The sequence below is a fragment of the Mesoplodon bidens genome (assembly GCF_964165515.1).
Source record: "Mesoplodon bidens genome assembly, chromosome: 4".
Lineage (NCBI taxonomy): Eukaryota > Metazoa > Chordata > Mammalia > Artiodactyla > Ziphiidae > Mesoplodon > Mesoplodon bidens.
The window spans coordinates 27,397,234-27,423,351 of record NC_138160.1 but is presented as its reverse complement, the minus strand read 5'-3'; the positions used below and the strand labels follow the sequence as shown (position 1 = coordinate 27,423,351).

Sequence of the window (26,118 nt, the reverse complement as noted above, 5' to 3'; positions counted from 1 at the left end):
CGTCCGGAACCTGTGCTCCGCAACGGGAGAGGCCACAACACTGAGAGGCACGCGTACCGCAAAAAAAAAAAAAAAAAAAAAAAATGTGGATAGGAGGTAGGAGGAGACTATTCTCACACGGATATACTTTGGAAAAGCTCCTCTGCCCTTTGGCAGGTAAAGCAGCAGGAGAAGGGGTAGCATGACAGAGGGAGAGAGTGCGCTCCCCTTCAGGCGGTGACAGAGTTGAAAGCAACTTAGGAAATTCCAAGTCACCCAGGGATGACGGCCATGGGTGGTGGGCAGACAGCCACTCGTTACTGACATAGAGCACTTACAGAAATGCAGCTAAATGGCGTCCAGTGGCAGTTGAACAGGGAGATGTTTGGATTGGCACCGGGGCAGAGTAAGCAGAGGTGGCTGTAAGTGAACAAATGGATTAGACTTGTGTGTGGAGAAGAAACAAGAAGAATCAACACCTCCCACGAGGGAGTTTTTGATTTTTATGGAATCAAATTTATCAATGTTTTCTCTCAAGATTCTGGATTTTAGGTGATGGTAAGAAAGGCTTCTCCTTTCCAGTGTTACAAAAGAATTCACCTACATAGTGTTCTTCTGGAATTTCTATGGTTTATATACCAAATGCTTGGAAGTATTTATCAAAATAAAAAGTTGACACAGAAAGACAAGTATCGGACTTCCCTGGTGGCACAGTGGATAAAGAATCTGCCTGCCAATGTAGGGGACATGGGTTCGATTCCTGGTCTGGAAGATTACACATGCTGCAGAGCAACTAAGCCTGTGTGTCACAACTACTGAACCTGTGTGCCACAACTAAGGCCCAGTGCAACCAAATAAATTAATTAATTAAAAAAAAAAAAGACAGGGCTTCCCTGGTGGCGCAGTGGTTAAGAGTCCACCTGCCGATGCAGGGGACGCGGGTTAGTGCCCCGGTCTGGGAAGATCCCACATGCCGCAGAGCGGCTAGGCCCGTGAGCCATGGCCGCTGAGCCTGCGCGTCCGGAGCCTGTGCTCCGCAACAGGAGAGGCCACAACAGTGAGAGGCCTGCGTACCGCAAAAATAAATAAATAAAAAAAAATAAAAAGACAAATATCATATGATGTTGCTTATACGTGGAATCTAAAAAAAGGGTAAAAATGAACTTATTTACAAGACAGAAGTAGAGTCACAAATGTAGAAAACAAACTTATGGTCACCAGGGGATAAGGGGGGGAGGGGTAAACTGGGAGATTGGGATTGACATAGACACACTACTATATATAAAATAGATAACTAATAAGAACCTGCTGTATAGCACAGGGAACTCAATATTCTGTAATGGCCTATACGGGAAAAGAATCTAAAAAAAAAAAGTGGATACATATATATGTATAATTGAGTCACTTTGCTGTACACCTGAAACTAACACAACATTGTAAATTAACTCTATTCCAATAAAAAAATTTTTTTAAAGCCGAAAGAAAAAAGAAAACAGCTAGCAATATTTAAGATGAACATTTATTAAGAATAAACCTAGCAACATTTAAGACTAACATGTGAAGATATCTGGAGATAGTAGCTTATTTAAGCAAAGATCAATTAACTGCTTTAACAATAATAAACATTAAATGCCACTGGATCTTTAACCAGGTAAGAAATGCTCTGTGTATGGGGATAGATACTTTGTAATAGCTATCAGGTAAATCCTAAAAGGCTCTCAGGTTTTGAACTTTGCACAAGTCTAGAAAGGAAAAGAGGTGGAGTCTATTTCCCCACCTGTTGCATCTGGGCTTGCCTTTGATCTGCAGAATGTGGCAGAAGTGATATTGTACAACGACCGAGCTTTGTAGCTTCTCTTCCTCCTGGAACTCAGACACCATGTGAAGAAGGCCGGGCCAGCCTGCTGGAGACCTAAAGCCAGTACCAATTCCCACGTATGTGAGTGAGGCTGTGTTAAAGCAACCAGCCCACGTCAAGCTCCAGCTTGACTCCAGCCATACGCGAAACCCCATGGGAGAACAGCAGAACAGTCCAGCTGAGCCCAGCCCAAATTGCTGACCCTCAGAAAAATGAGCAAATAGTTGCCGTTTTAAGCCACTATTTGGAGGACATGGTTTGTTAAACAGCAATAAATAACTCATACAAATGCCTTTCTGAGGAGTTATGGATAAAGAAAAAAGATAATGTAAAATACTGAAAGATAGGTTAGCTTTAGTTTATTAATTTGTTCATTCACATACTCCATCTCCGTGTAGAAGGGATTCAAGTCGGCTGTGCTGGGCCAACCCTAAGGTGATCTGCAGTGATCCCTGTATTCTTGTGTTCATACATTTATATAATCCTGTTCTCTTGAGTGTGGGCTGCAACTAATGACTGTTTCTAATCAGTGGAATATGGCAACAGTGAAGGGATGTCGCTCCCATAACAATGTTACATTCTATAAAACTCCATTATGCTGACAGATTCACACTAGGGATTCTCCTTTTTGGCTCGATGAAGAAGCAGCCATGTTGAAGAAGCCCATTCCGCAAGAAACCACATGCAGCCTCTAAGAGCCAAGGGTGGCCTTCAGCCAACAGCCAACAAGAAACGGAAGCCCTCAGTTCTACAACCTCCAGGAAATCAATTCTGCCAATAACCTGAGCAAACTTGAAGCCAGTTCTTTCCCAGTTGAGTCTCCAGATGAGAATGCAGCTCAGCTGACATCTTGATTGCATCCTTGTGAGTCCCAGAGCAGAGAATCCAGCTAAGCTGTGCCTCATGCCTGCCCCACAGAAATTGTAAAATAATAAATATCTCCTGTTTGTTCTATAGTACAGAAAGCTAATACAGCCACTCAGGAAGCTTCAGCGTTCAGTCCTTTGACAGGAAAGCAACCTTTGTTCCTAGAAGGAAAATTCGTGGTTTGTGAAAAGAGGGAGACATTCTACAGATGAGGAAGCTCAGTTCTTTCTCATCACACCGTGACTTATTTAAAATCTTGGACAAGAGGGCATTTATTTTCATGGTTGACTCAGGGAACTGAGGATACTTTATTCAGAGAAGGTGGGGCAGAGAACAAATTAAATTTGTATACATGTGTAAGGGGCTGTTTTCTAGATAACAGTGAGTAAGCTATTCAATTTCCACTGAGCTGAGAAAAAGAGAGGGGTGTTTAGTGCACTCAGAGGGTAGAGGATTATACCTAAACCTCAAGTAAATTCCAAGAAGATTGCTTTGGCCTAAAACGTCCAGTCACAGTAGAGATCTTTACTAATAAGTCAGGAGACGCCTTATCTCCATGTCAACAGCTTTTCATATCTGGCCTCATATAGACTAATAGTTAAGGATTTAACTTAGAAGTTTAGAAGACTTCCTGATGATCACGGTGGAAAGATACTAAACTACCTGGTATAATAAAATCATGAAATCTTGCCTTTCTAGATTTCCAGGGAAAATGAGTAGGCAGTTGGAAAAATTTCAGGATTGTGAATTGTTTAACCTCTTGAATGCTCCTTAAACTATATAATTCTAGAATTTGTGTGACAGACTGTTATATAAACAAACAGCTAAAATTGTTTTTATAGACTATCTAGTCTGTGTATTTCTTTGATGTTTATGTTATTTATTTTCTCACTATAATCTTCAATGAAGGTAAACAACAATGCTTTGTTCTACATTTGTTTAAAATTTTAAATCCTTCTCCAAATTTATTGGTTAAAAAATATGAGTTTATGTTTTATTATGCCAAAAGTATGTTCGTTTTTCATTACCAACGAGCGAACCTTGTTCAAAACATTTTAACTTAAAAACTAAAAAGTACCTATTACAAAAAGCATATTTTAAAAAATCCAAATTTTTTTTCTCAATAATATATAGTACCTTGGAACGTGCTTCTAGCCAGACCTAATTCAAAGATCCCTAATTTTTGTTAATAACAGATTCATTGGAATATAATCTACATACCACACAATTTACCCTTTTAAAGTGTATAATTCAATGTTTTAGTATCTTCACAGAATTGGGCAGCCGGCACCACAACTAGTTTTAGAACATTCTCATCACCCCAAAAAGAAACTTTGGACAAATTTAACAGTCATTCCCCATGCCCTCTAATCTTGCCAGCCCTGGGCAATCGCTAATCCGCTCTCTGATTCTATAGGTTTGCTTATTCTAGACATTTCATATAAAGAGAACTGCACAGTGTGTGATCTTTTGTGACTGGCTTCTCCAGTTAGCATAATGTCTTCAATGTCTATACATGCTGCAGCACGTGTCGGTACTCCATTCCTTTTTGTTTCCTCACGTTTCATGATGTAGATATACCACATTTTATTTATCCATTCATCAGTTTATGGGTAGTTGGGTTGTTTCCACTTTTTCTTTATTATGAATAATGGTGCTATGAATATTCATGTACAGGTTTTTGTGTAAAATATATTTTCCATTTTTCTTGGGCATATAAGTAGACATGGAATTGCTGGGTCATATCGTAACTCTATGTTAAAACCTATGCCAAATGGTTTTCTAAAGTGGTGCATTATATTACCTTCTAACAATTATTATGAGGGCTCCAGTTTCTCCACATCACAATACTTGTTAATATCTCTCTTTTTATTATAGCCATTCTAGTGGGTGTGAAGTGGTATCTCATTGTGGCTTTGATTTGCTCTTCCCTAAATGATATTGAGCATCTTTTCATTGACTTATTGGCTATTCTTGTATCTTCTTTGGTAAAAAGTCTATTTATATACTTTGCCTATTTTCTTTTCTTTATTTATTTTTGGCTGTGTTGGGTCTTTGTTGCTGCACGCGGGCTTTCTCTAGTTGCGTCAAGTAGGGGCTAGTCTTTGTTGCGGTGTGTGGGCTTCTCCTTGCAGTGGCTTCTCTTGTTGCAGAGCACAGGCTCTAGGCAAGCGCGGGCTCAATAGTTGTGGCGCATGAGCTTAGTTGCTCCGCAGCATGTGGGATCTTCCCGGACCAGGGATCAAACCCATGACCCCTGCATTGGCAGGCGATTCTTAACCACTGCACCACCAGGGAAGTCCCACTTTGCCTATTTTAAATTGCCTATTTTAAATCTTTTTATTATTGAGTTGTAAGCATTCTTTATATATTCTAGATATAAGTCCTTATCAGATATATGATTTATAAAATTTTTTTTCCCATTACATGGGTTGGCTGTTCATTTTCTTGATGGTGTCTTTTGAGGCACATTTTCTTAATGGTGTTCTTTTTTTTTTTTTTTTTTGCGTTACGCAGGCCTCTCACTGTTGTGGCCTCTCCCGCTGCAGAGCACAGGCTCCAGACACGCAGGCTCCGGACGCGCAGGCTCGGCGGCCATGGCTCACGCGGCATGTGGGATCTTCCCGGACCAGGGCACGAACCCGTGTCCTCTGCATCGGCAGGTGGACTCTCAACCACTGCGCCACCAGGGAAGCCAAATGGTGTTCTTTTAACAATGTTCAATTTATCTCTCTTTTGTTTTATCATTTGGGTTTTTGGTTATATCTAAGAAACCATTGCCCAATCCAAGATCATGAAGACTTATGCCAATTTTCATCTAAATATTTTATATTTTTAGCTATACACTTAGATCTTTGATCCATTTTGAGTTAATTTTTGTATGTGGTATAAGGTAGGGGTTCAACTTCATTTTTTTTTGTATGTGGATAAACAGTTGTTTCTGTACCATTTGTTTATTTATTTTGGCTGCACTGCATCTTAGTTGCAGCAAGTGGGATCTTCGTTGTGGCATGTAGGATCTTTAGGATCTTTTAGTTGCAGCATGCAGGCTCTTAGTTGTGACACGCACGCGGGTTCTAGTTGCCCGACCAGGGATCAAACCCCGGCCCCTGCATTGGGAACGTGGAGTCTTACCCACTGGACCACCAGGGAAGTCCCTGTACCATTTGTTTTGAAAAGACTATTCTTTCCCCATTGAATTGTTTTGGCATCCTTGTTGAAAATCAATTGACCACAAATGTGAGAGTGTATTTCTAGTAACTTTGTGTGTATGTGTGGTCTTATTTTTTTAATTTTTGTTTTATATTAGAATATAGTTGATTTACAATGTTGTGTGTATGTGTGGTCTTAAAGTCTATTTTGCCTGATATTAGTATAGTCACTCTAGCTTGATTATGGTTGCTGTTTGCATGGTATGTATTTTACCACCCTTTATTTTTTTCAACCTACTTGCATCAATGACATAACAAATTACTACAAGTTCAGTGGCTTAAAACAATACACATTTATTATTTCAGAGTTTCCATTGGTCAGGAGTTTGGCATAGCTTAACTGGATTCTTTGCTCAGAGTCTCACAAGGTTGTGATCGAAGTGTTGGCTGGGCTACATTCTCATCTGGAGATTAGGGTCTTCTTCCAAGCTCATTCATGTTGTTGGAATAATTCAGTTGCTGTAGTTCTAAGACTGAGACCATCAACTCTTAGAGGTTACCACTCTCCAAAGGCAGTTCACAACATGGCTGTCTTCCTCAAGAGTGTCTTGAGAGCAATCAAGAGAATGTCTCAGCTGACTCAAGTCTCTCTAATTAGGGAAGGGATGGATCCACTTTCAAGCGAAAGTGATTACAGCCACCTGATTACGCAGGCCCACCCAGGATAATCTCTCCTTTGATTAACTCAAAGTGAATTTATTAAGGACCTTAATTACATCTGCAACATTCCCTCCCTTTTGCCATATTCTAGTGGTTAGAAGTAAGTCACAAAGCCTGTTCACACTCAAGGAGAGGGGATTACACAAAAGTGTAGATACTAGGGCAGCAAGAATTATGAGGGCTGTATTAGAATTATGCCCATGACAGATGCGGACATGGGGAGGAGCACAAATTCTCTGTGTATGTTCAGTGGTAGAGGTTCAGACTCTTTCATGAGGTTGCAATTAAGATGCTAACTAAAGGTTTGACTGGGGCTGGGATCCACTTCCAAGATGGCTGACTCACATGGCTGTTGGGCAGGAGGCCTCGGTTCCTTCCCAACTAGACCTCTTCATAAGGCTGCTTGAATGTCTTCATGATATGGCAGCTGGCTTCCCTCAGAGTGAACGATCTAAGAGAGAGCAAAGGAGAACAAGGAAGAAGCTGCAAAGACTTCTGCAGCTTCATGTTAATGAGAGAAATTGGTTGAAGTGAAATTGACCTTTGCCCCAAAAGATAAGAAACAGGGAGGGTCTACTTTGTGCTCACCCTGCCCCCTTCTCCCCACCCCAGGAGATTTCGCTTCTCACTTTCCCGGGCACGGGGTGATGGTGATGGTGCACGGCCAGTATGCGTTCTGGATAATGGGTTTGTGGAAGGGGAAGAACTCTGTAAGCCAAAACTGTTCTATGCGATGGTTTTACCGTGGGCGTTTATCGCTTCTTATAGCTTAAGTCCTGTTACATTCCTCCTGTCTAAATCATTCTGTAACCACAGCCTGTGATCACTATGGACTTTAAATAATATCGGATGGCATACAATGCCATTTCTGGATAATGTTTTACTTACAAGCTCCACTCTTCTGGCCCTACAAACCCTCCCCCCTCAGGTTGGACATCTATTCTTTAACATAACTTGCTCAAACTGTCAAGCACGCCAAGAGGATTTAACCGAGTAATTAAACTGAAAGATTTAATGTGTACAAAGACGTGGCAGGAAACTCAACAGGTTTATTGTCTCTATAAAAAGTTCGTTAAGGTCGACTGTACCGACGTGTGCAGTACTAACTGTACTCACTGTGCCCTGGTCGGGAAGGAGGAACAAAGTTTTACAAACAAAACTATTCAGTTTGTTCTAACCTCTCTTTTCACACCGTAATACACCCAGAAAAACTAAAAGTCCGCTTGCAGCCCATTTAAACGCAGTTACTCCTTCTGAGGGGTCTGGGAATGTGGGCAGAGCGCGCGCCCTCTCCCCGCCCCATCAGCGGCGAGCAAAGTCCTTCCAGTGACTCGTGGGGACCCCGGATTCCAAGCCGGGTCTCTGCAGCCCCGGGCGAGGCCAACTCCGAGGACGGTGGTGTCTGGGGTGCTAAGGGGACAGCTCCAGACGGAGCAGGGTTCACCCTCGCGAGGCCAAGCTGCTCGGATTCGCTGGGGCCTTGCCAGACTCTGGCTCCAGCCCCGGTTCTTTGGGGGACACAGGGGAAGGCGGGCGGAGGAAGGACACGTCACGGGAGGGGGGCGGCGGGCCGGGCGGCGAAGGAACCCCAAGGAAAGGGCGAGCGCCGGGGAAAACCCGGGGGGCGGAGACGGGGTCATAGACAGCGGGACCCGGCCCCCGGGTCCCTGCCCGCCGCTTCCGGCGCTCTCACGGCCCGCCCCGCCGCGGCCGTGCCACATCCTCCAGTGACGTCAGCCGGCGCCGCCATATTGGAAAGGCGCCGCCGCCGCCGCTTCCTCCTCCTTCACCGCCTCCGCCTCGGAGCTCCGGCAGCCCCAGGGCTGCGGCCGCAGGAAGGAAGGAGCCCCTCGCCCGCCCCGACGCCCAGCCCGTCTCCCCATGACTGCACCCGGCCCCGCTACCGACGGACGTCGCCCCAGCGCCCGGGTTTAACACGGAAGCGCGGGTCGGGGGCCGCGGAGGGAGGAAGAGGGAAACCCGGCAAGTCCCGCGTCCCTCTCGGCCCGGCGCGGTGCCTCGGCCGGAGCCATGACCTCGCTGACCCAGCGCAGCTCGGGGCTGGTGCAGCGGCGCACCGAGGCCTCCCGCAACGCCGCCGACAAGGAGCGGGCGGCTGGCGGCGGCGGCGGCAACGGCGAGGACGACGCGCAGAGCCGCCGCGACGAGCAGGACGAAGACGACAAGGGCGACTCAAAGGAAACGCGGCTGACCCTGATGGAGGAGGTGCTCCTTCTGGGCCTCAAGGACCGAGAGGTGCGGGTGCAGCGGTCAGGGCGGGGGCGGCCGGTGCGGGTTCCCGGCGGCAGGCGGGAGCCTGGCCACCGGCTCCGCGCGTCTGCCCTCCCAGCTCCCGAGCTCCGCGCCCGGGAGCGCCCAGCTGGTCCCGTGCTTCCAGATCCTCCCAGCCCTGATTGCTTGGATTTCCCTTTCTCCTTTCACAGTCACTCCTTTCATTTTGACTCCCCGGCGGTCTGTTGCTTCCTCGCTTTTTTCCGCGTGTTTAACCCGGGTAGACCCCAGGGTACAATTCCCACCTGGAGACTTGCAGGTTAGAGTGCACCCGAACTCATAGGTTCTGCAGGTTTTAGGACCTGGGAGATCAGTGGACCTAGGTGCACTCATCTGCTTTCTGGGTAATTAAAAAAAACCCAAAAACAACTTAAGGTGTACTGTTTGGAATTTTGAAAACATTTCGGTGAAATGGTAATGGAGGCAAAAGTTGTTTTACTGATAAAAGTCCAACAAAAATCTCATGAAACCTGGAAATTGACTTCCTAGGTAAATTTGTTCTGCGTGAGAGATTATTTTTAGTATCGCGTTTACATTTTACCAGTTTACTATTCTTAAAAAAAAGTCTTGCAGTCTCAAGGAGGGGCATTTTCGTGGGCGCGCTTGAAATGCTAGGTTTGTGATTTGATGAAAGGCCTCAGCGTTTCGATAGATACTTGTGTTCTGACTTTGAAACGATTGTTTTCACCCCAGTACCTTGTGAGATTGTTCACACATAGAGAAGTTGGGAAAAATGCTACAGTGGACACCTATACACTCATCTCCTAGGTTCTATAATTAACATTTTGCTATATTTGCTTTATCACGTGTGTCTCCAAAAATGATTATTTTTAGAGACCTGCCAGAGGGTCAGACAGATGAATGGATATATTGTATAAATCGTGTATGGTGAGGGGTCCCAGAAGCTTGTTTTATCTCCCTATGGAAACTACAGACGGCACATTTTGAGAGTCAGATACAAAAATAAGTTTGTTTTTTTTTTTAGTAAAGTTTTCCCAATTCACAGAGGTGGGCAAAAAAATTGTCTTATTAAAACAGCTTAGTCTTATTCACCAAAACTTATCAGATATAGGTGAGTTTTATATGGATTTTTTGTGGACTCCTGATATTTAGTAATCTAATGAGTTAAAATTTACCTTGATGGACATGTCTAGAGTATTTGCATTTTCTGGGTTTCCAGTTTGCTTAGGATTTTCTGATGATCTCTTGAAAAAAGTTGATGTCCCTCTGGCTATGAAAGGGGCCCCAGTATCTGTGTTTTAATTACTGAGTTATGATGAAAGCAGACTGTATGTGAAATTCCTTTTTGTTCTTTGGAAAAGCAAACTAGTTGTATAGTGTCCTAGAAATGTGATTTTTAGAAAGTATTCTTAAAAAAAAAAAAAGAAAGCTTTTTTTAGGCTTCGCCGTTTAGAATCTTGGTAATAAACATTTTTCTTTAAGTCTCTTTCTTTTTCCTTTGGGACAAAAGTAACATTGTAGAAAATACCAAAAAAAAAAAAAAAAAAGCAAAGTGAAGAAAAGTCATCCATATTTCTGAGTTTTGGTTTATAGTTTTTGAGACTTTTCTATGTGGATACATTGTGTGTAAAACTAAAACTTAAACGCTAAAATCAAAACTAGCTTTTGGACTTCTGAGTCACTCTAAATGAGAAATTATGGTGAGAAGTTACCTTTTTGTTTTTGTTTTTTTTTTGTGGTACGTGGACCTCTCACCGTTGTGGCTTCTCCCGTTGCGGAGCACAGGCTCCGGACGCGCAGGCTCAGCGGCCATGGCTCACGGGCCCAGCCGCTCCGCGGCATGTGGGATCCTCCCGGACCGGGGCACGAACCCGTGTCCCCTGCATCGGCAGGCGGACTCTCAACCACTGCGCCACCAGGGAAGCCCCCTTTTTGTTTTTTTAAGTATGTGTTACTCTAAATGTTTAAGCTGAAACATATTAACATGCTGTTTTTCCGTGATTGGTTTTCATGAAGATAATCTAAAGAATTTATTTGTTGAAGCTTAATGATACTACAAAACCTAGAAAATTTAAAGTTCTTTGGTGGTACATAATTGAAACCATCTGTTGTGTTTGTGTCAAGAGTCACTGTACTTTGCCATGTCATGGCCAAGGTCCAGACACTAGCTATTTCTGAGCATTTCAACAACCACATAGGGAAACTTTTTTTCCCTTTTGCAGGCAAGTGCATGGAGTTGGAAGTGGCAGTGGGTGGGGTTGGGACTTTGCATTGCTTTAGACTTAGGTTTTAGGGATTAACCTGTATATTTTCCCCTGTCCTCACATCTTTATGTAATAACTATCCCTGGGAACTCATCCATTCATTTCTTTCTCTTTAGGAGATTCTTTCCACCCCCCCACCCCCCACCCCCGCCTGTTGCTATGTCTTCAACTTGTATCAGTCTTTTTAGGGGACAGGAATTACTCTCTTACATAGGTTCTAGGCATTTATGCTTTTAACTTACTAAGTTTATTATTTATTTAAAATTTATTTATTTAATTTATTTCTGGCTGTGTTGGGTCTTTGTTGCTGTGCGCAGGCTTTCTCTAGCTGCTGCGAGCGGCTACTCTTCATTGCAGTGCGTGGGCTTCTCATTGCGGTGGCTTGTCTTGTGGAGCACGGGCTCTAGGCGCGTGGGCTTCAGTAGTTGCGGTACACGGGCTCAGTAGTTGTGGCTCGCGGGCTCTAGAGCGCAGGCTCAGTAGTTGTGGCTCATGGGCTTAGTTGCTCCGTGGCATGTGGGATCTTCCCCGACCAGGGCTCGAACCCGTGTCCCCTGCATTGGGAGGCGGATTCTTAACCACTGCGCCACCAGGGAAGTCCCCTTACTAAGTTTAATATTAACAAATTCTAAACTTTACCTGTAATATATACAGCTTAATAAATGCACTGCTTTAACTTTTTATTATTTTAACTTAGTGTCCATCTTTGTTATATTTCTGGGTACTTTTAAGATATTTAAAAGCTAAATTCAAAGTTTAGGTTTGTCATTAATGATGGACACATTTTATATATATGTGAGCTAACCTTACTTGAAATCAGAGCAAGAAGAATTTTAAAGAAATTGTGAGAGGTGAAATTAGTTTGACTTTTCAAAAATGCTGAGAGTTATGGTTTGTTAAAAATGCTTTTTGTTGAATAATAAACCCACAGAAAAGTGCACGAGTGTGAAGAATTTTTGCAAATTGAACACACCTGTTGAACCAGCACCTAGATCAAGAAACAACATGACCAGCTCTCCAGAAGCCCTGCTTGACTTCCTTTTCCAGTCACTGCCTGGTCCTCAAGGGTTACCACTGGCTTGACTTTAGAATTCAGCATAGAATAATTTTGCCTATTTTTGTACTTTTATTTGTGCCTTTTGTAGGGCAAAGTTTGTGAACTTCATCCATATTGTGTGAGATTGTCATTTGTTCTTTCTCATTGTGTTATCAGCTTACTTTGAACACATTTATGATCTATAATATTAAAATTATTTGAACTCATATCCTGAATCTAGTATTCTCTCCCTCACCCCTTTGCTGAACAGAAGGCTCAGCTTGCCTGGCAGTAAGCAGATGGTCTGGCTTCAGATTACCTATTAGGGATGACTCTAAAGTTATTGTGAGTTTCATTTCAGATTTTTTACCAATGATTTTCCTTTCTGTCTTTTATTAAAACACCAACGCCTGGGCCGCTCTGGGGATTCCGATGCTCAGTCTGGGCAGAGGACATAGGTATTGAAGTAAATTGTCAGAGGCCACAGCAAGGATGGCAGATGGATGTAAACTTGAATTCAACTTCCAAATAATTAGCAAGATTTCTTCTGTCTCCCCTGTAGTTGAGAGGACGGGACAGCAAACAAGCTAGGTACTTTTTTCCTCCTGTAGGTGCCTCCAGTAGTTAGTGTTTTCAGAATGCCTCATTGAGAATTACGTGAAATAACTGGTGTCATATATTTTTAAATATCTTCATTCATGACAAATCTTAGTGCTTTAAAGTTGGATTTGATTCCTTTCAATGGCCAGGTATAATTTAGAGTGTGCATGTGGAATAGCAGAGTGGAAAGAGGCAGTATAGTATAGTCCTGGTCTGAGACGTAGCCTTTGTTTTACATGTTATTTGATCTCTGAGCCTCAAAGCTCTCTAAAATGGAGAGAGACGTAGACCTCTCCTATGGTTCTGATTGGACTGCTGCAGACATTTATTGTTTTGCTCTCCACCTTGTCCTTTCTAGGTTTTGTCTTGTTTTTAGGGTGTTCCCATTGGATGTATTTCCAGGATGCACTGTTGAAGCCTTTACCCTTTCTCTTTTATGGTGCAGTCAGACCTAGACTTGGCCAACCAGACATTTTCTCCTGGGGCTTTGGATCTTGAGAACAGAACAGCAGGCTTGTGGGGGTTTTTGGAGACCTATCAGAGGAGTGTCAGTGTGGGGGTCAGAGTGTTCTCTGACCTGAGTCCTTTAGCTTCTTTCTCCCTAGCCCTTTGGTGCTTGTCTTTCCCATTCCGATTTTCCAGGCACCTTTCAATTTTGTAAGCTTTAGGAACCTTCCAGTAAAGTCCCTTTTTAAAGAAAGCCAGAGTCAATTATTAGTGTTTTTAATGCTTGCAGAGAAGAACCTTAATGTGATAATTTAACTCTATCTTGAAAAATAAGTAAGTGCTTGAGCTGGATAATACACACTTAGGGTAAAATAGTTAAGTTAAACTAAAATGATGGAACTGGCTTTTGTGTGGCTTTTAAATTGGCTCCAACGATTGATACCCGAGTGTTCCATTTTTGGAGTAAGTTTCCCAAGGTCGCTACTTTGAAATACAATACTTAACAAGATGGATAACTTTGTTTTTTTTTTTTTAATTCTTCTTTGTGTACATGCAGTAATACACACCATCTCTGGATATCAAATCTGTTAATGAGAAATTCATTTAACAAATATTCAGTATTTAAAGGTGTGGTAAGATTTCAGTAATTTAAAGTACAATAAAGACTTCAGAGTTTTGGAATTTTGTTATTCCTTTAGTACAGATAATATGCTGTTCATATTTTTGAAAGATTTGAGTTTTCATTTATTTTTTTCAGGTGTTTTTAAGAGTAAGTACACACATAAGAGATATACAGGATCTCAAAAATTAGTTTTTGGAGGTCATTGAACCACTTGATTGTATCTTTTAAACAAGATTTTATGTTAGATTACTTTTCAGTGCTTCAGGGTCCTTTCACAGTGTGGCCAAAACGTTCACTGATTCATTTTATAAGTCATACTAATATTTGATATTTATTAATTTTAAACCATCTGAGCATTCCTGTATGGATCATTTGAGATTATCTTGTAGAATTCTACTTTGAGATCATTTTGATCAGATATTTGGGGAGTTCTTCTGATGTTTAAAGAGATAACGTATTACAGTAAGTGTCAGCTTACATGTAAATCTCAAAAGACCCTAAATGCATTATGCTTGTCCACTTACGTCGTGTTAAACCTTTGGCCCAAGCAAACTTTCCCTACTTTGTATCAGCATAATTTTTCTGCTTTTTTTTTTTTGCGGTACGCGGGCCTCTCACTGTTGTGGCCTCTCCTGTTGCGGAGCACAGGCTCCAGACGCGCAGGCTCAGCGGCCATGGCTCACGGGCCCAGCTGCTCTGCGGCATGTGGGATCTTCCCGGACCGGGGCACGAACCCATGTCCCCTGCATCGGCAGGCAGATTCTCAACCACTGCGCCACCAGGGAAGCCCTCTGCTATTATTAATCAGAGTAAATTGTATCATTCAGAGTTGCTGTAGTCTTTGTTTAGGGGATTTTATTTTCATACTAGTTGCCTTTTGAAGCAGCACAAAGAGACTGCTGGTCCCCATGTTTCTTCCACATAATAAGTATAGTGACAAGTAACAAAGGTGGGAGCCTGGCTTCATTTTGGAATTGATGTTAGTGGCTTTAGGTTTCCCTGATCAAAGCTTGAAAGACTGCAACATGTTTCAAAAGTATTGTAGAGTGTTATAATGTAATTTAGTAAATCTTGGGGTTTTAATTTAGGTATTACAGGTAAATATATAAAATAGGCTGTTATTTTATTCATATTATCTCATCTTATTAGTTGTTTGGTAAACATCTGATCTGCAAGAATACAATTAATAGTAAAGTACATGACATTGCCAGAAAGAATGCTTCTTGTAAATATATTTTTAAGCTGAAAAAGTTAAATTTTAAATGAAAAAAAGACTTTTTTTTTTTTTTTTGCGGTACGCGGGCCTCTCACCGTTGTGGCCTCTCCCGTTGTGGAGCACACGCTCCGGACGCGCAGGCTCAGCGGCCATGGCTCACGGGTCCAGCCGCTCCACGGCATGTGGGATCTTCCCGGACTGGGGCACGAACCCGTGTCCCCTGCATTGGCAGGCGGACTCTCAAACACTGCGCCACCAGGGAAGCCCAAGACCTTATTTTTAAACTTAATAAATTGTGTATAGTTTACATATTCCTTTAATAAGGGAAGTTCTTAAATTGGAGTCACAGGATGGAGTTTAAAAGTCTGTAAAACGTTCCGCAGTTGTGTGTGTTGTATGTGTATATTTTTCTGGAGAAAGAGAACATAGCCCTCATCAGATACTCAAAGCATTTAGTGAACCAGAAGGTTAAAAATTATCTAATAGAAACTGTTTCTTTGTTTTAGTTTTAAGTTTTTTGTTTTGGCTGTGTTTTGTCTTTTTTTTTCCTCTTGAAAACTGACTACAGAAAATTTCAGGTTTCAGGGTTGTGGTGGGTTGGATTTTCAGTTCTGATAGATTTGAGATAGGAAGCCAGCATTTCTGTAGCCTGGTTGTTCTACGACATGTAGAATTCTAATACCTTCCATGCATTAATTAAATGTTTATTGAGCCAAGTCCTTGATGAGGTGCAAACACTAGGAAGAAGTTCTCTATCTTCAAGCCCATTTCATCTTGTTCTGTGGGTCAAGACTCTTACAGTAAACTAAAAAACTGAATTGTGTTGCTGTCGTAGAATTTTCCCATGGTGAATATCTCAGCTGGGCATATAGCTGCCATTCAGAAAATATTTACTAAGTAAATCATGTATTTTCATTTAGGGTAGCGTCATACCCAAGGGAGGGAAAATTGGTGAAAAATTCTTACTTCTTCTATGTGTAAAGCATAGATACACATACAGTGTGCCATCTTACTAAAATTTTATGGGGGAGGGTGTGGTTATAGAAAAAAGTCTGAAAAAGCTTCTTTAGGGAGCAGTAATGGAAAAAAAAAGTTGAGAAATAGTGAAAAAATTAATATTGAAAATACTAAGTTTGTGCTGAGTTGAGGATTAGAAATCTTTTTCTCCAATAGGACTTTGTATTGTAATACAACAATTTGACTTGTAGTTCAGTAGTAGGAGGAACAGTTTTAGTATCCTGAACTGCAGGGAGTTGTGAGTTAAATTTTAAGAACAAAGTTATTCTTGTTGGTTGATAATGTGTAGGTAAACTCTTTGTTCCCTTCTCTCTACCCTCTGCCCTGTGGAGGGACTGGAAATAAAGGACTGCATATAAATTGCTAGTGGTTATTTTTACTCTGGTTTCATTTTCTAGTTCCAGTTTCTCAAATGCAACTGTTAAACAGTTTTATACTATGTTAACAAAATAAGCTCAGAAATAGCATTTTAAGAATTTAGCTTAAATTTCAGTCACTGAATTGAGCTTGTCATTTAATTTTTGTATCTATACCCTGTTATATAAAATGGAAACAGATTTAGTTCAGTCCAACTTTTTAAAAATTTATTTATTTATTTATTTATTTATTTATTTATGGCCACATTGGGTCTTTGTTGCTACACGCGGGCTTTCTCTAGCTGTGGCAAGCGGGGGCCACTCTTCGTTTCGGTGCACGGGCTCTAGGCACGTGGGCCTCAGTAGTTGTGGCTCACGGGCTCTAGAGCACAGGTTCAGTAGTTGTGATGCGCAGGCTTAATTGCTCTGCGGCATGTGTGATCTTCCTGGGCCAGAGCTCGAACTCATGTCCTCTGCATTGGCAGGCAGATTCTCAACCACTGTGCCACCAGGGAAGCCCTAGTTCAGTCCAACTACTGAACACCTATGTGCCAGTGTCTTTGCTGGTGGTGAGGTTGCAAAGAAAAACTTCTTACCCTCAAGGAGCATCCAGTCTATATAGAAGACAGATTTGCAAATGATTCCAATAAAATAAGTTCCTGACTTTAATGGAAGTACACGTTAAGTGCAATAGGGACATAAGGGGGTGCCTTGGATCAGGAATCAGAAGATTACCATGTTTTTGATTTCCAGCCTTGCCCTTGAGTAGTTAGAATAATTAGTTAGGATAAATGCTTTAAATTCTTAGACCCTCAGTTACCCCCTGGGCACAATGGGCCTACATTTGTGGGCTGTCCCATAACCTCTATATTGTAGGGATCCAGTGAATTGGCATATGTGCAAGTGCTTTAAAAACTGCAAGGTGTTGAACAATGCAAATAGGTAATTACCTAGCCCAGAGAAGAATTAAGATTTATAGTGATCTTGACAAGTATTTAATATTTCCACTGTTTTTATTATTTCTTAACCCTCTTGTGCTTTGCTGGGCTTAGTGAACATTCTGTTCAAATGCAGTTAGTTATCTGTGCTCGCTTATCTTTGTGTTTGTCCTGAACCTACAACCCGTTTTTTTTTTTTTTTTTTTGGTAATCCTTGGCATGCTGTACTGGGAAATCTGGAAACCTGAAGTACCACTTATTCTTAGGCCAAGTCCAGAGTCTTCCTTGAACAATTCTTATAAGATACTGCTGACTCTCCAGAGACATCAGAAGCCTCCAAACCTCCAAAATGATAAATGATTCTAATGACAAGTAAATAAAATAACACATGTAAAGTGCCTAGCATAGTTGGTGCACAAGAAGTATTAGGTTTCATCATGTCTTGGCTCTAACTTGGAAAGCTTAAAAAGGTCCTTGACCTCTTCTAACCCCTCTGGTCACCAGTTCTTCCCACCTTTCGTTGTTCCCACCTCCTGTTTTTTTTTTTTTTTTTTTTTTGCGGTACGTGGGCCTCTCACTGTTGTGGCCTCTCCTGCTACGGAGCACAGGCTCCGGACGCGCAGGCTCAGCGGCCATGGCTCACGGGCCCAGCCGCTCTGCGGCATGTGGGATCCTCCCGGACCGGGGCATGAACCCGTGTCCCCTGCATCGGCAGGCGGACTCTCAACCACTGCGCCACCAGGGAAGCCCCCACCTCCCGTTTTTGATGCCCCTTCTCCCATTTTTTAGGGGGAAGGGTCCTTCCTGCCTAAGTTCAAGGCCAGGATCTCTTGAAGGTCTTACGGCTGGGTCGCCTCGAGAAGGCATTGGCCCACAACTTTCTTTTTACATTTATCTTTATTGAAACATTTTCCCCATTTCCTCTGTATCTTTTAATTTACTTTTCATTTCTCCTTCACTGTAGGTCCTTTGGCTACCAGAGTGCCTTCCCTGAGGAGGTTGAGAGTGGGGAAAGACGTGGGAATAACAATTTCCAAAATTGCACCAAATTATAAAATTGTACTTTGTGCAAGGTTTTGTTAAATGGGACTAGGAATGAAATAAAGTAACAAGAAAAGTCCTAGTCTTCACAAGTTTACAGTCTAGTAGTGGGGAGATAAGGCACTTGAGAATTAAAGTAACATTGTAAAGTAGTACTGTCCTAAGTGCCAGTTGGGTAGTAGAAGACAGTACATTTTTGGTTCAGAGGAAGTAGTGAATTAGGCTGAGGCTGTCCCGGAAAGTGTCAGAAGCAGTGGGGAGTTGGGCCGGACGTTGCACTATGTACAGAAGAAGGGGCATTTCAGTTTAGGAGAGTAGGGGGAGCTAGGGCTTGGAACAGAACCTGCTGGGGAAGTCTTTTCACAGAGTGCTTGGAAGCTGACTGGAAACTGGTTTTGGGATTAACTTCCATTTGATTGTCACAAATAGTGTTTTAAGATGGCGTCTATGAAATTCTAAATTAAAGTTAAAAGATTGTTTTAACATATGTTTTAGTGATTTTCAAAAATATTTGATAACGTTTAGAAATTGTTTTTAAGTTTTGAACTTATAGTATTTTGTCCATCCATCCATCCATCTATCTCTCGCTTGTCCTCATATAGTTGAGGATCATTTATGCTCTGGGCAGTGTCCCTAGTGCTGGGCTAGAAACTATTAAAATGGTTCCCTCATACAGTCTCCATAGTCTTAACTGTGACTGATAGGTCTAAAAGAATAAAAGGAAAGGTTTTTTTTCAACTTTTTTTATTGTGGTAAAATATACATAACGTTGACTGTTTCCGCCATTTTAAAGTGTACAACTCAGTGGTGTTAAGGACCTTCACATTGTTGTGAATGTTGCAACCATCACGATTCCTTTCCAAACTGCAACTCTTAACCATTAGCTAACTGCTCCTTTCCCCCTCCCCCTAGCCTCTGGTAATCCTCATTCCATTCTGTTTTCTCTCTCTCTGAATTTGACTCCTCTAGATACTTCGTTAAGTAGAATTGTATATCTGACCTCTTGTGTCTGACTATTTTATTTAGCATAAATGTTTTCAGGGTTCATTCAGGTTGTAGCATGTATCAGAATTTCATTCTTTTTTAAGGCTGAATAATATTCCATTATATGTATATACCACAGTTTGTTTATCCATTCAACTGTCATGGACATTTTGGTTGTTTCTGCTTTTAAGCTATTGTGAATAAGGCTGCTTTTGGAACATTGTTGTTTGAGTTGTTTGAGTCCCTGCTTCAATTCTTTTGGAGATATACCTAGAAGTGGGATTGCTGGATCACATGGTAATTCTGTGTTTAATTTTCTTGAGGAACTACCATACTGTTTTCTACAGTAGCTGCACCATTTTACATTCCCAGCAGCAATGCACAAGGATTGCAGTTTCTCCACATCCTGGCTGTCACTTGCTACTTTCTGTTTTTTTTGTTTAAATTTATTAAATTTATTTATTTTTGGCTGCATTGGGTCTTCGTTGCTGCACACGGGCTTTCTCTAGTTGCGGTGAGCGTGGGCTACTCTTCATTGCAGTGAGCGTGCTTCTCATTACGGTCGCTTCTCTTGTTGCGGAGCACAGGCTCTAGGTGCACGTGCTTGTAGTTGTAGCACATGGGCTCAGTAGTTGTGGCTCCTGGGCTTAATAGTTGTGGCACACGGGCCTAGTTGCTCTGCAGCATGTGGGATCTTCCCGGATCAGGGATCAAACCCGTGTCCCCTGCATTGGTAGGTGGACTCTTAACCACTGCACCACCAGGGAAGTCCCTTTTGCCCATTTTTTAATCAGTTTTTGTTGTTGTTGAGTTTTAGAAGTTCTTTATATATTGAGATATTAATCTCTTATCAGGTACAGGCATGCCTTGTCTTGTTTTATTGCACTTCACTTTGTTAAGTGCTTCACAGATATTGCATTTTTTTTAAATTGGTAGTTTGTGGCAACCCTGTGTTGTCAGATGATTTATAGTGTAAACATAACTTTTATATGCACAGAATATTTGTGTGACTTGCTTTATTGTGATATTTGCTTTATTTCAGTGGTCTGGAACTGAACCCACAATATCTCTGAGGTATGCCTGTATGTGATTTGCAAATATTTTCTCCCAGTCAGTGGGTTGCCTTTTCGCTCTTTTGATAGTGTCCTTTAATGATGAAGTGTACTTTATTTTTTCTTTTTTTTGCCTGTACTTTTGGTGTCATATTCAATAATTCATTTCCAAATTCAGTGTCATAAAGCTTTTCTGCTGTTTTCTTCTATAAGTTTTATAGTTTTAATTCTTAATTTGAGGTCTTTGTTCGATTATGAGTTAGTTTTTGTGTAGGATATAAGGTAAGGGTCCAAATTCATTCTTTTACATGTGGATATCCAATTTTCTCAGCACCATTTGCTGAGAAGACTGTTCTTTCTCTATTGAATGGTCTTGGCCTCCTTGTCAAAATCATATGATCTTACATGTGAGGGTTTATTTCTGGGCTCCCTAATCTATTCCATTGGCCTAATGTCTGTCTTTATGCCAGTACAACATTGTTTTGATTACTGTGGCTTTGTAATAAGTTTTTTTTTTAATTTTTAAATTTTTATTTTTTTAATTTATTTATTTTTGTCTGCATTGGGTCTTTGTTGCTGCATGCGGGCTTCAGTAGTTGTGGCTCGTGGGCTCTAGAGCGCAGGCTCAGTAGTTGTGGTGCACGGGTTCAGTTGCTCTGTGGCATGTGGGATCTTCCTGGATCAGGGCTCGAACCCGTGTCCCCTGCATTGGCAGGCGGATTCTTAACCACTGCGCCACCAGGGAAGTCCCTGTAATAAGTTTTGAAATCAGAAAGTGTGAATCCTCTAACTTTGTTCAAGCTGTAAATTTTTGAAAATGAAACTAGATATTAAAAGAATTATCTGTCTGCCTAAATAGTTAGAGGCCTTGAAAAGAGCTCAGAGGTCTCATTTGGACAGTCCCTTGTAGTCTGTTCACTCCCGGTCTTTTTTGACTGTCTGCAGATTTGTACTGGGTTGTAAATGCCTTTAGGAAATGCAAAAGGAGAGGTCCAGTAACTTATTTATTGGGTTGGCCAAAAAGTTTGTTCAGGTTTTTCTGTAAAATGTTATAGAAAGACCTGAACGAATTTTTTGGCCAACCCAATATTTATATCTAACCTTTCTGCTTCAGTAGGCAGTTGCAAATTTGGTGTTCAGGAGAGATGTTCAGACTGGAAATGGAAATTTGGGAGTTGCATCTTTGCACTAAGATGCTCTGCATTCCTTGTCAGAGCCCATCCGCTTGCAGCCACACAGTTGCTAGGTCAGACTCTACAGCCTTCTCTCTTTCACCATCCACATCTACTAGGCGACTCCGTTTACATTCTCTGAATTAATTCTTTGAATTTGTCTTCTCCTCTCCATTCTCAGGGCCACTGCCTTACTTCAGGTCCTCGTTATTCTCCACAGTGACTCTTTAAAATCTTCACCCCTCCCTTGAAGTCTCTTGTTTTATTCCTTCCTTGCTCTGAGCCTACACATGGAGGATTCCCTCACCTGTCTTCCCCTATCTGCCTTTATCTGCAGCTCTTCTGTTCAGTTGCAGGGTAAGTGGCCTTCTCGTAGGCTGATCGCCTGCTCTCACCCTAGTACGCACTCTGCTTCTTTGGGGTTCTTGCTCTTTCAACTCTTGCGTCTCCTCTTCCTGCATCCGTCCATCTCCTCCAGTAACCGCACACTACCGTTTGAAGCTTTGTCATGACTTTACTTTCCCCATTTCCTTTGTGGGTATGTTCTGATTCTAAACTTTGTTATTAGAAATTCTGCCTTCAGTAGAATTGGTATTGAAGAGGGTTTGTGTTTTTGTATGTTTTTTTTCACTGTTTGGTGGAGGACGTAGCTCTTCTCTTACCTCCAGATTTCTTTGATCACATTTTGGCAGATGCCTGTGCCTCATCTGTGGAACAGTGGCAGCCTTTTTCTATTCCTCTGCCTTTCAGGGGAAATTAAAAAACTTCTCAATAGCTGGTAAGAAAAGAGAATTCCTTTGAAGGGAGGAATACCTTATGTGGGCTCTTGTCCAGATTTCGTGAGGAAGGGAAAAGTGACTCTTGTCATCAGTGGTAGAGTGGGTAGGAGTGCTTGGTGCTGTGGGGACTGGGGCAAGTGAAGAAGACCTGAAGTTGGGGGGTGTCACCGAAGAGGTATGTTGGAAATGGAAGGGAACACTTTAGGGAGATAAGTTTTGAGCAGATTCTTTTTTTCTTTCTTTTTTAATTTTAATTTTTGTTGCGTTGGGTCTTCGTTGCTGTGCGCGGGCTTTCGCTAGTTGCAGCGAGCAGGGGCTACTCTTTGCAGCGGTGCGTGGGCTTCTTATTGTGGTGGCTTCTCTTGTTGCAGAGCACGGGCTCTAGGTGCGTGGGCTTCAGTAGTTGTGGCACGTGGGCTCAGTAGTTGTGGCTTACAGGCTCTAGAGCTCAGGCTCATTAGTTGCGGCGCACGGGCTTAGTTGCTCCATGGCATGTGGGATCTTCCTGGACTAGGGCTCGAACCCATGTCCCCTGCATTGGCAGGCAGATTCTTAGCCACTGCACCACCAGGGAAGCCCCACTGAGCAGAATTTTGAATGAGATGTAGCATGTGACTTGATAGGAAACTAGCATTCTAGACAGGATATATTATGAGAAGGTATATATGTGAAAATAACTAGATGGGAAAGTTATCCTTCTAAAAATGTTATTGTTTTACACAGCTGAAGAAGAAAATCTGAGTTGTCTAATAATGAGAACTGAGCTATGAGGGGGATTGTGCGAAGACTAGGGAAAATAAAAAGTCATTCGTCCCTTAGGACCTTTACACATAAGTTGGCAATGACGTTGGAGGCAGTTGGAGGTCTTAAAGATAGCAGGAATAATGTAAACTGGATTTTTGGAATGGCATTTCTTTTAAGTGAGAAGAGGATTGGCAGATGGAAAAGCTAGAGGCAGGAAGGTTTGTAGTAGGCTTGAAGTTACTAGAATTTGTGAAACTTGGTGCCTGGATCTTGGATGAAGAGGGAACGGGACAGATCAGAAAGACAATTATTATAGAAGAATTATTTGGATTTAATTACCATTAAAGCTTAGAGAGGAGAAAAGATGATTGGTTTGAGTTTAAAGAACCAATAGGTAGTAATATTGTCTTAATTATTTTCTTATACAAGTCTATGCTCATTGTTGAAAAAGATTTAGAAAATATAGATTACAAAAGAAAAATAAAATCCATAATTCAACTTTTATTCCTTCAACAGGCATTTATGGAGTGTCTACTATATAGTAGGCACCGTAGTAAGGAAGACAGACATATATATAAACACATACAGATAGGTACATATATGTGTAAATTATACACCGTGATAGTTACTGTGAAAGAAAATCAGAGGATGCTGTATGAGAATGGGTGTTGAGGGGAGGGCACAGGGAAGAACTTTCCAAAGAAATAATATTTAGGCTGAGACCCAGGGAATGGATAACTGCCAACTCCAGTGAAGACAGACTAGTATGTTTCGAGGCCCTGAGGTGATAAAGAGCTTGGTTTGGCTTGAGGAACTGAAAGATGGTTCAAGGCAGGAGTGGAGCCATAGGGAGAAAGACCTGAGATGATGATAGAGTGCCAGAACATAGAGTCCTTACAAATCAGGCTAAGGATTTTGTGTATTATGCTGAGTGCAATTGGGGAACCATTGACAGATTTGGGGAGTGGTATACCCAATCTTTATTTTAAAGAAAAGTTCTGTATGGAGAACGGATTGAACAAAGACAAGAAGTGGAAGTTGGCGGTAATATTTTGATATTACATTATTCTTCCAGTCCTATTTTAAACGAGCTTACGTAAGTTTATTCTTTTACTAAACAAAAGGAATCTCATTCCAGTACTGTTTTGTGATCCCTTTTCTCTTAATGATACATAGTGACCACCTTCCTGTGTTAGTAAATAGGATCTTTCCAGTGAGAAATAAGGTGCTCCATTATTTGCCGTGACTGCATGATAGAACATATTATTTGATGTACCCTAATTAGTAGGGGTGTATTATAAATATGGTCATGCTGTGGACCTTCATCCTTTATTTATTTTTCTCTCTAATGGCCTGGAAATCACATTATTACTTTTTTTAGGCCTTCGTGTTTGTATTTGCAGATTCTTCTCTATAGGGTCTCCCTTTCTCCACCTGGCAGCCATTTCTTACCCATCTCTTGATGCCCAGCTGAAGCTCTTTTTGCCTTGTTCTAATCCCCAAGGCACCGTTCGTTGCTCTCATATGCCTTTTCCTTATCCTTGTGTACAACTAGCACAATGTCTAGAATGCTGTAGTTGTTTATGCATGTGTGTTAGTCTGCTGGGGTTGCCATAACAAAATACCAACAGAATTAGTTTAAACAGCAGAAATTCCTTTTCTCACTGTCCTGGAGGCTAGATGCTTCCATGGTTGGGTTCTGGTGAGGTTACTCTTGCTGTGTCTTCACATGGCAGAGAGAGACAGCAAAATCTCTCGTGTCTTTTCCTATAAGAGCACTAATCTCATCTTGGGGCCCCACCTCCATGACCTCATCTCAACCTAATTATGTGCCGAGGCTTTGTTTCCAGATACGTCATATGAGAGTTAGGGCTTCAACATATGAATTTGGGGAGGGGGCTCCTATTCCGTTCATAGCATGTTTTTGATAGGAAGGAATGAATGGATGTCATTTTATTCCTATCAGTATTATGATATTTATCACATTGAATTATAATGATTATTTTTTCCTTTTCATTTTGTGCCTTGTATCTTGGTCACCTTTATCACTTCTGCTTAGCGATGTCTTGGTATTCAGTAGGTGTTTATTGAATTAAAATTATATTTTTCTGATTTCAAGAATTTGAAAATTATTTCTTTTACTTTATGTCCTTTTAAACTTTATGTAACTTAGTGCCTTTGCCTACCAAATGGGATTGGTTTTTTGCTAGGAAAAACAGAGGCAGAGGCCAACATGTAATAAATAAATTGTGTTATGGCGACTTGATAGAAAACTTACATCCTTTTATTATTCTATATGCTTTCCAAACTGTCCTCAGCGTACAATACTGACAGTGTAATGTAGAGGTGAAAGTACTGTGTCTAGAGGCACGTGAGGCTTGAGCTGTAGCTGCTTGAGCTATAACTGCTTGAGCTATAACTGCTTGAGCTATAACTGCTTGAGCTATAACTGCTTGAGCTATAGCTGCTTGAGCTATAGCTGCTTGAGCTATAGCTGCTTGAGCTATAGCTGCTTGAGCTATAACTGCTTGAGCTATAACTGCTTGAGCTATAACTGCTTGAGCTATAGCTGCTTGAGCTATAACTGCTTGAGCTATAACTGCTTGAGCTATAGCTGCTTGAGCTATAACTGCTTGAGCTATAACTGCTTGAGCTATAACTGCTTGAGCTATAACTGCTGATTCTGGAGCGTGAACATGATTATACTTCTTGATTTATCTGAACTGCAGATTCTTCTAATGTAAAACGATAATACTTTACTGGGTTATTGTGAGACGAGGTGATAAGTTACATACGTGAAAATAGTTCTGCACACTGAAATGTTGCTGTGTTTACTAACTAAAACCTTCATGTTTCCTAGGGAAGAATTAAGAATATGGAATTATAGTTAGGTCTTGTTAATAAGATGCTGTTAAACAGACTGTTTAAAACTTTGCTAGGGAGTTCCCTGGCGGTCCAGTGGTTAGGACTCCACACTCTCGCTGCCGAGGGCCCCGGTTCAGTCCTGTTCGGGGAAGTAAA

At 41.6% G+C, this 26,118-nt stretch overlaps 1 protein-coding gene across 2 annotated transcripts in view; it reads left to right on the top strand.

Annotated features, from left to right (window-relative positions):
• Nucleotides 1–7,829: 7,829 nt before the first annotated feature.
• Nucleotides 7,830–26,118, top strand: part of GOLPH3 (golgi phosphoprotein 3) — a 274,985-nt gene continuing 256,696 nt past the window's right edge. Inside the window, exon 1 of one of the 2 annotated variants that reach the window (XR_014015763.1) lies at nt 7,830–8,832. Coding sequence is in view for 1 of the 2 variants with exons in the window: in XM_081233376.1 (XP_081089502.1) it covers nt 8,608–8,832 (225 nt within the window). In the remaining variant the exon portion in view is untranslated. The remainder of the gene's footprint in view (nt 8,833–26,118) is intronic. The other variant, XM_081233376.1, reaches the window with a different exon arrangement.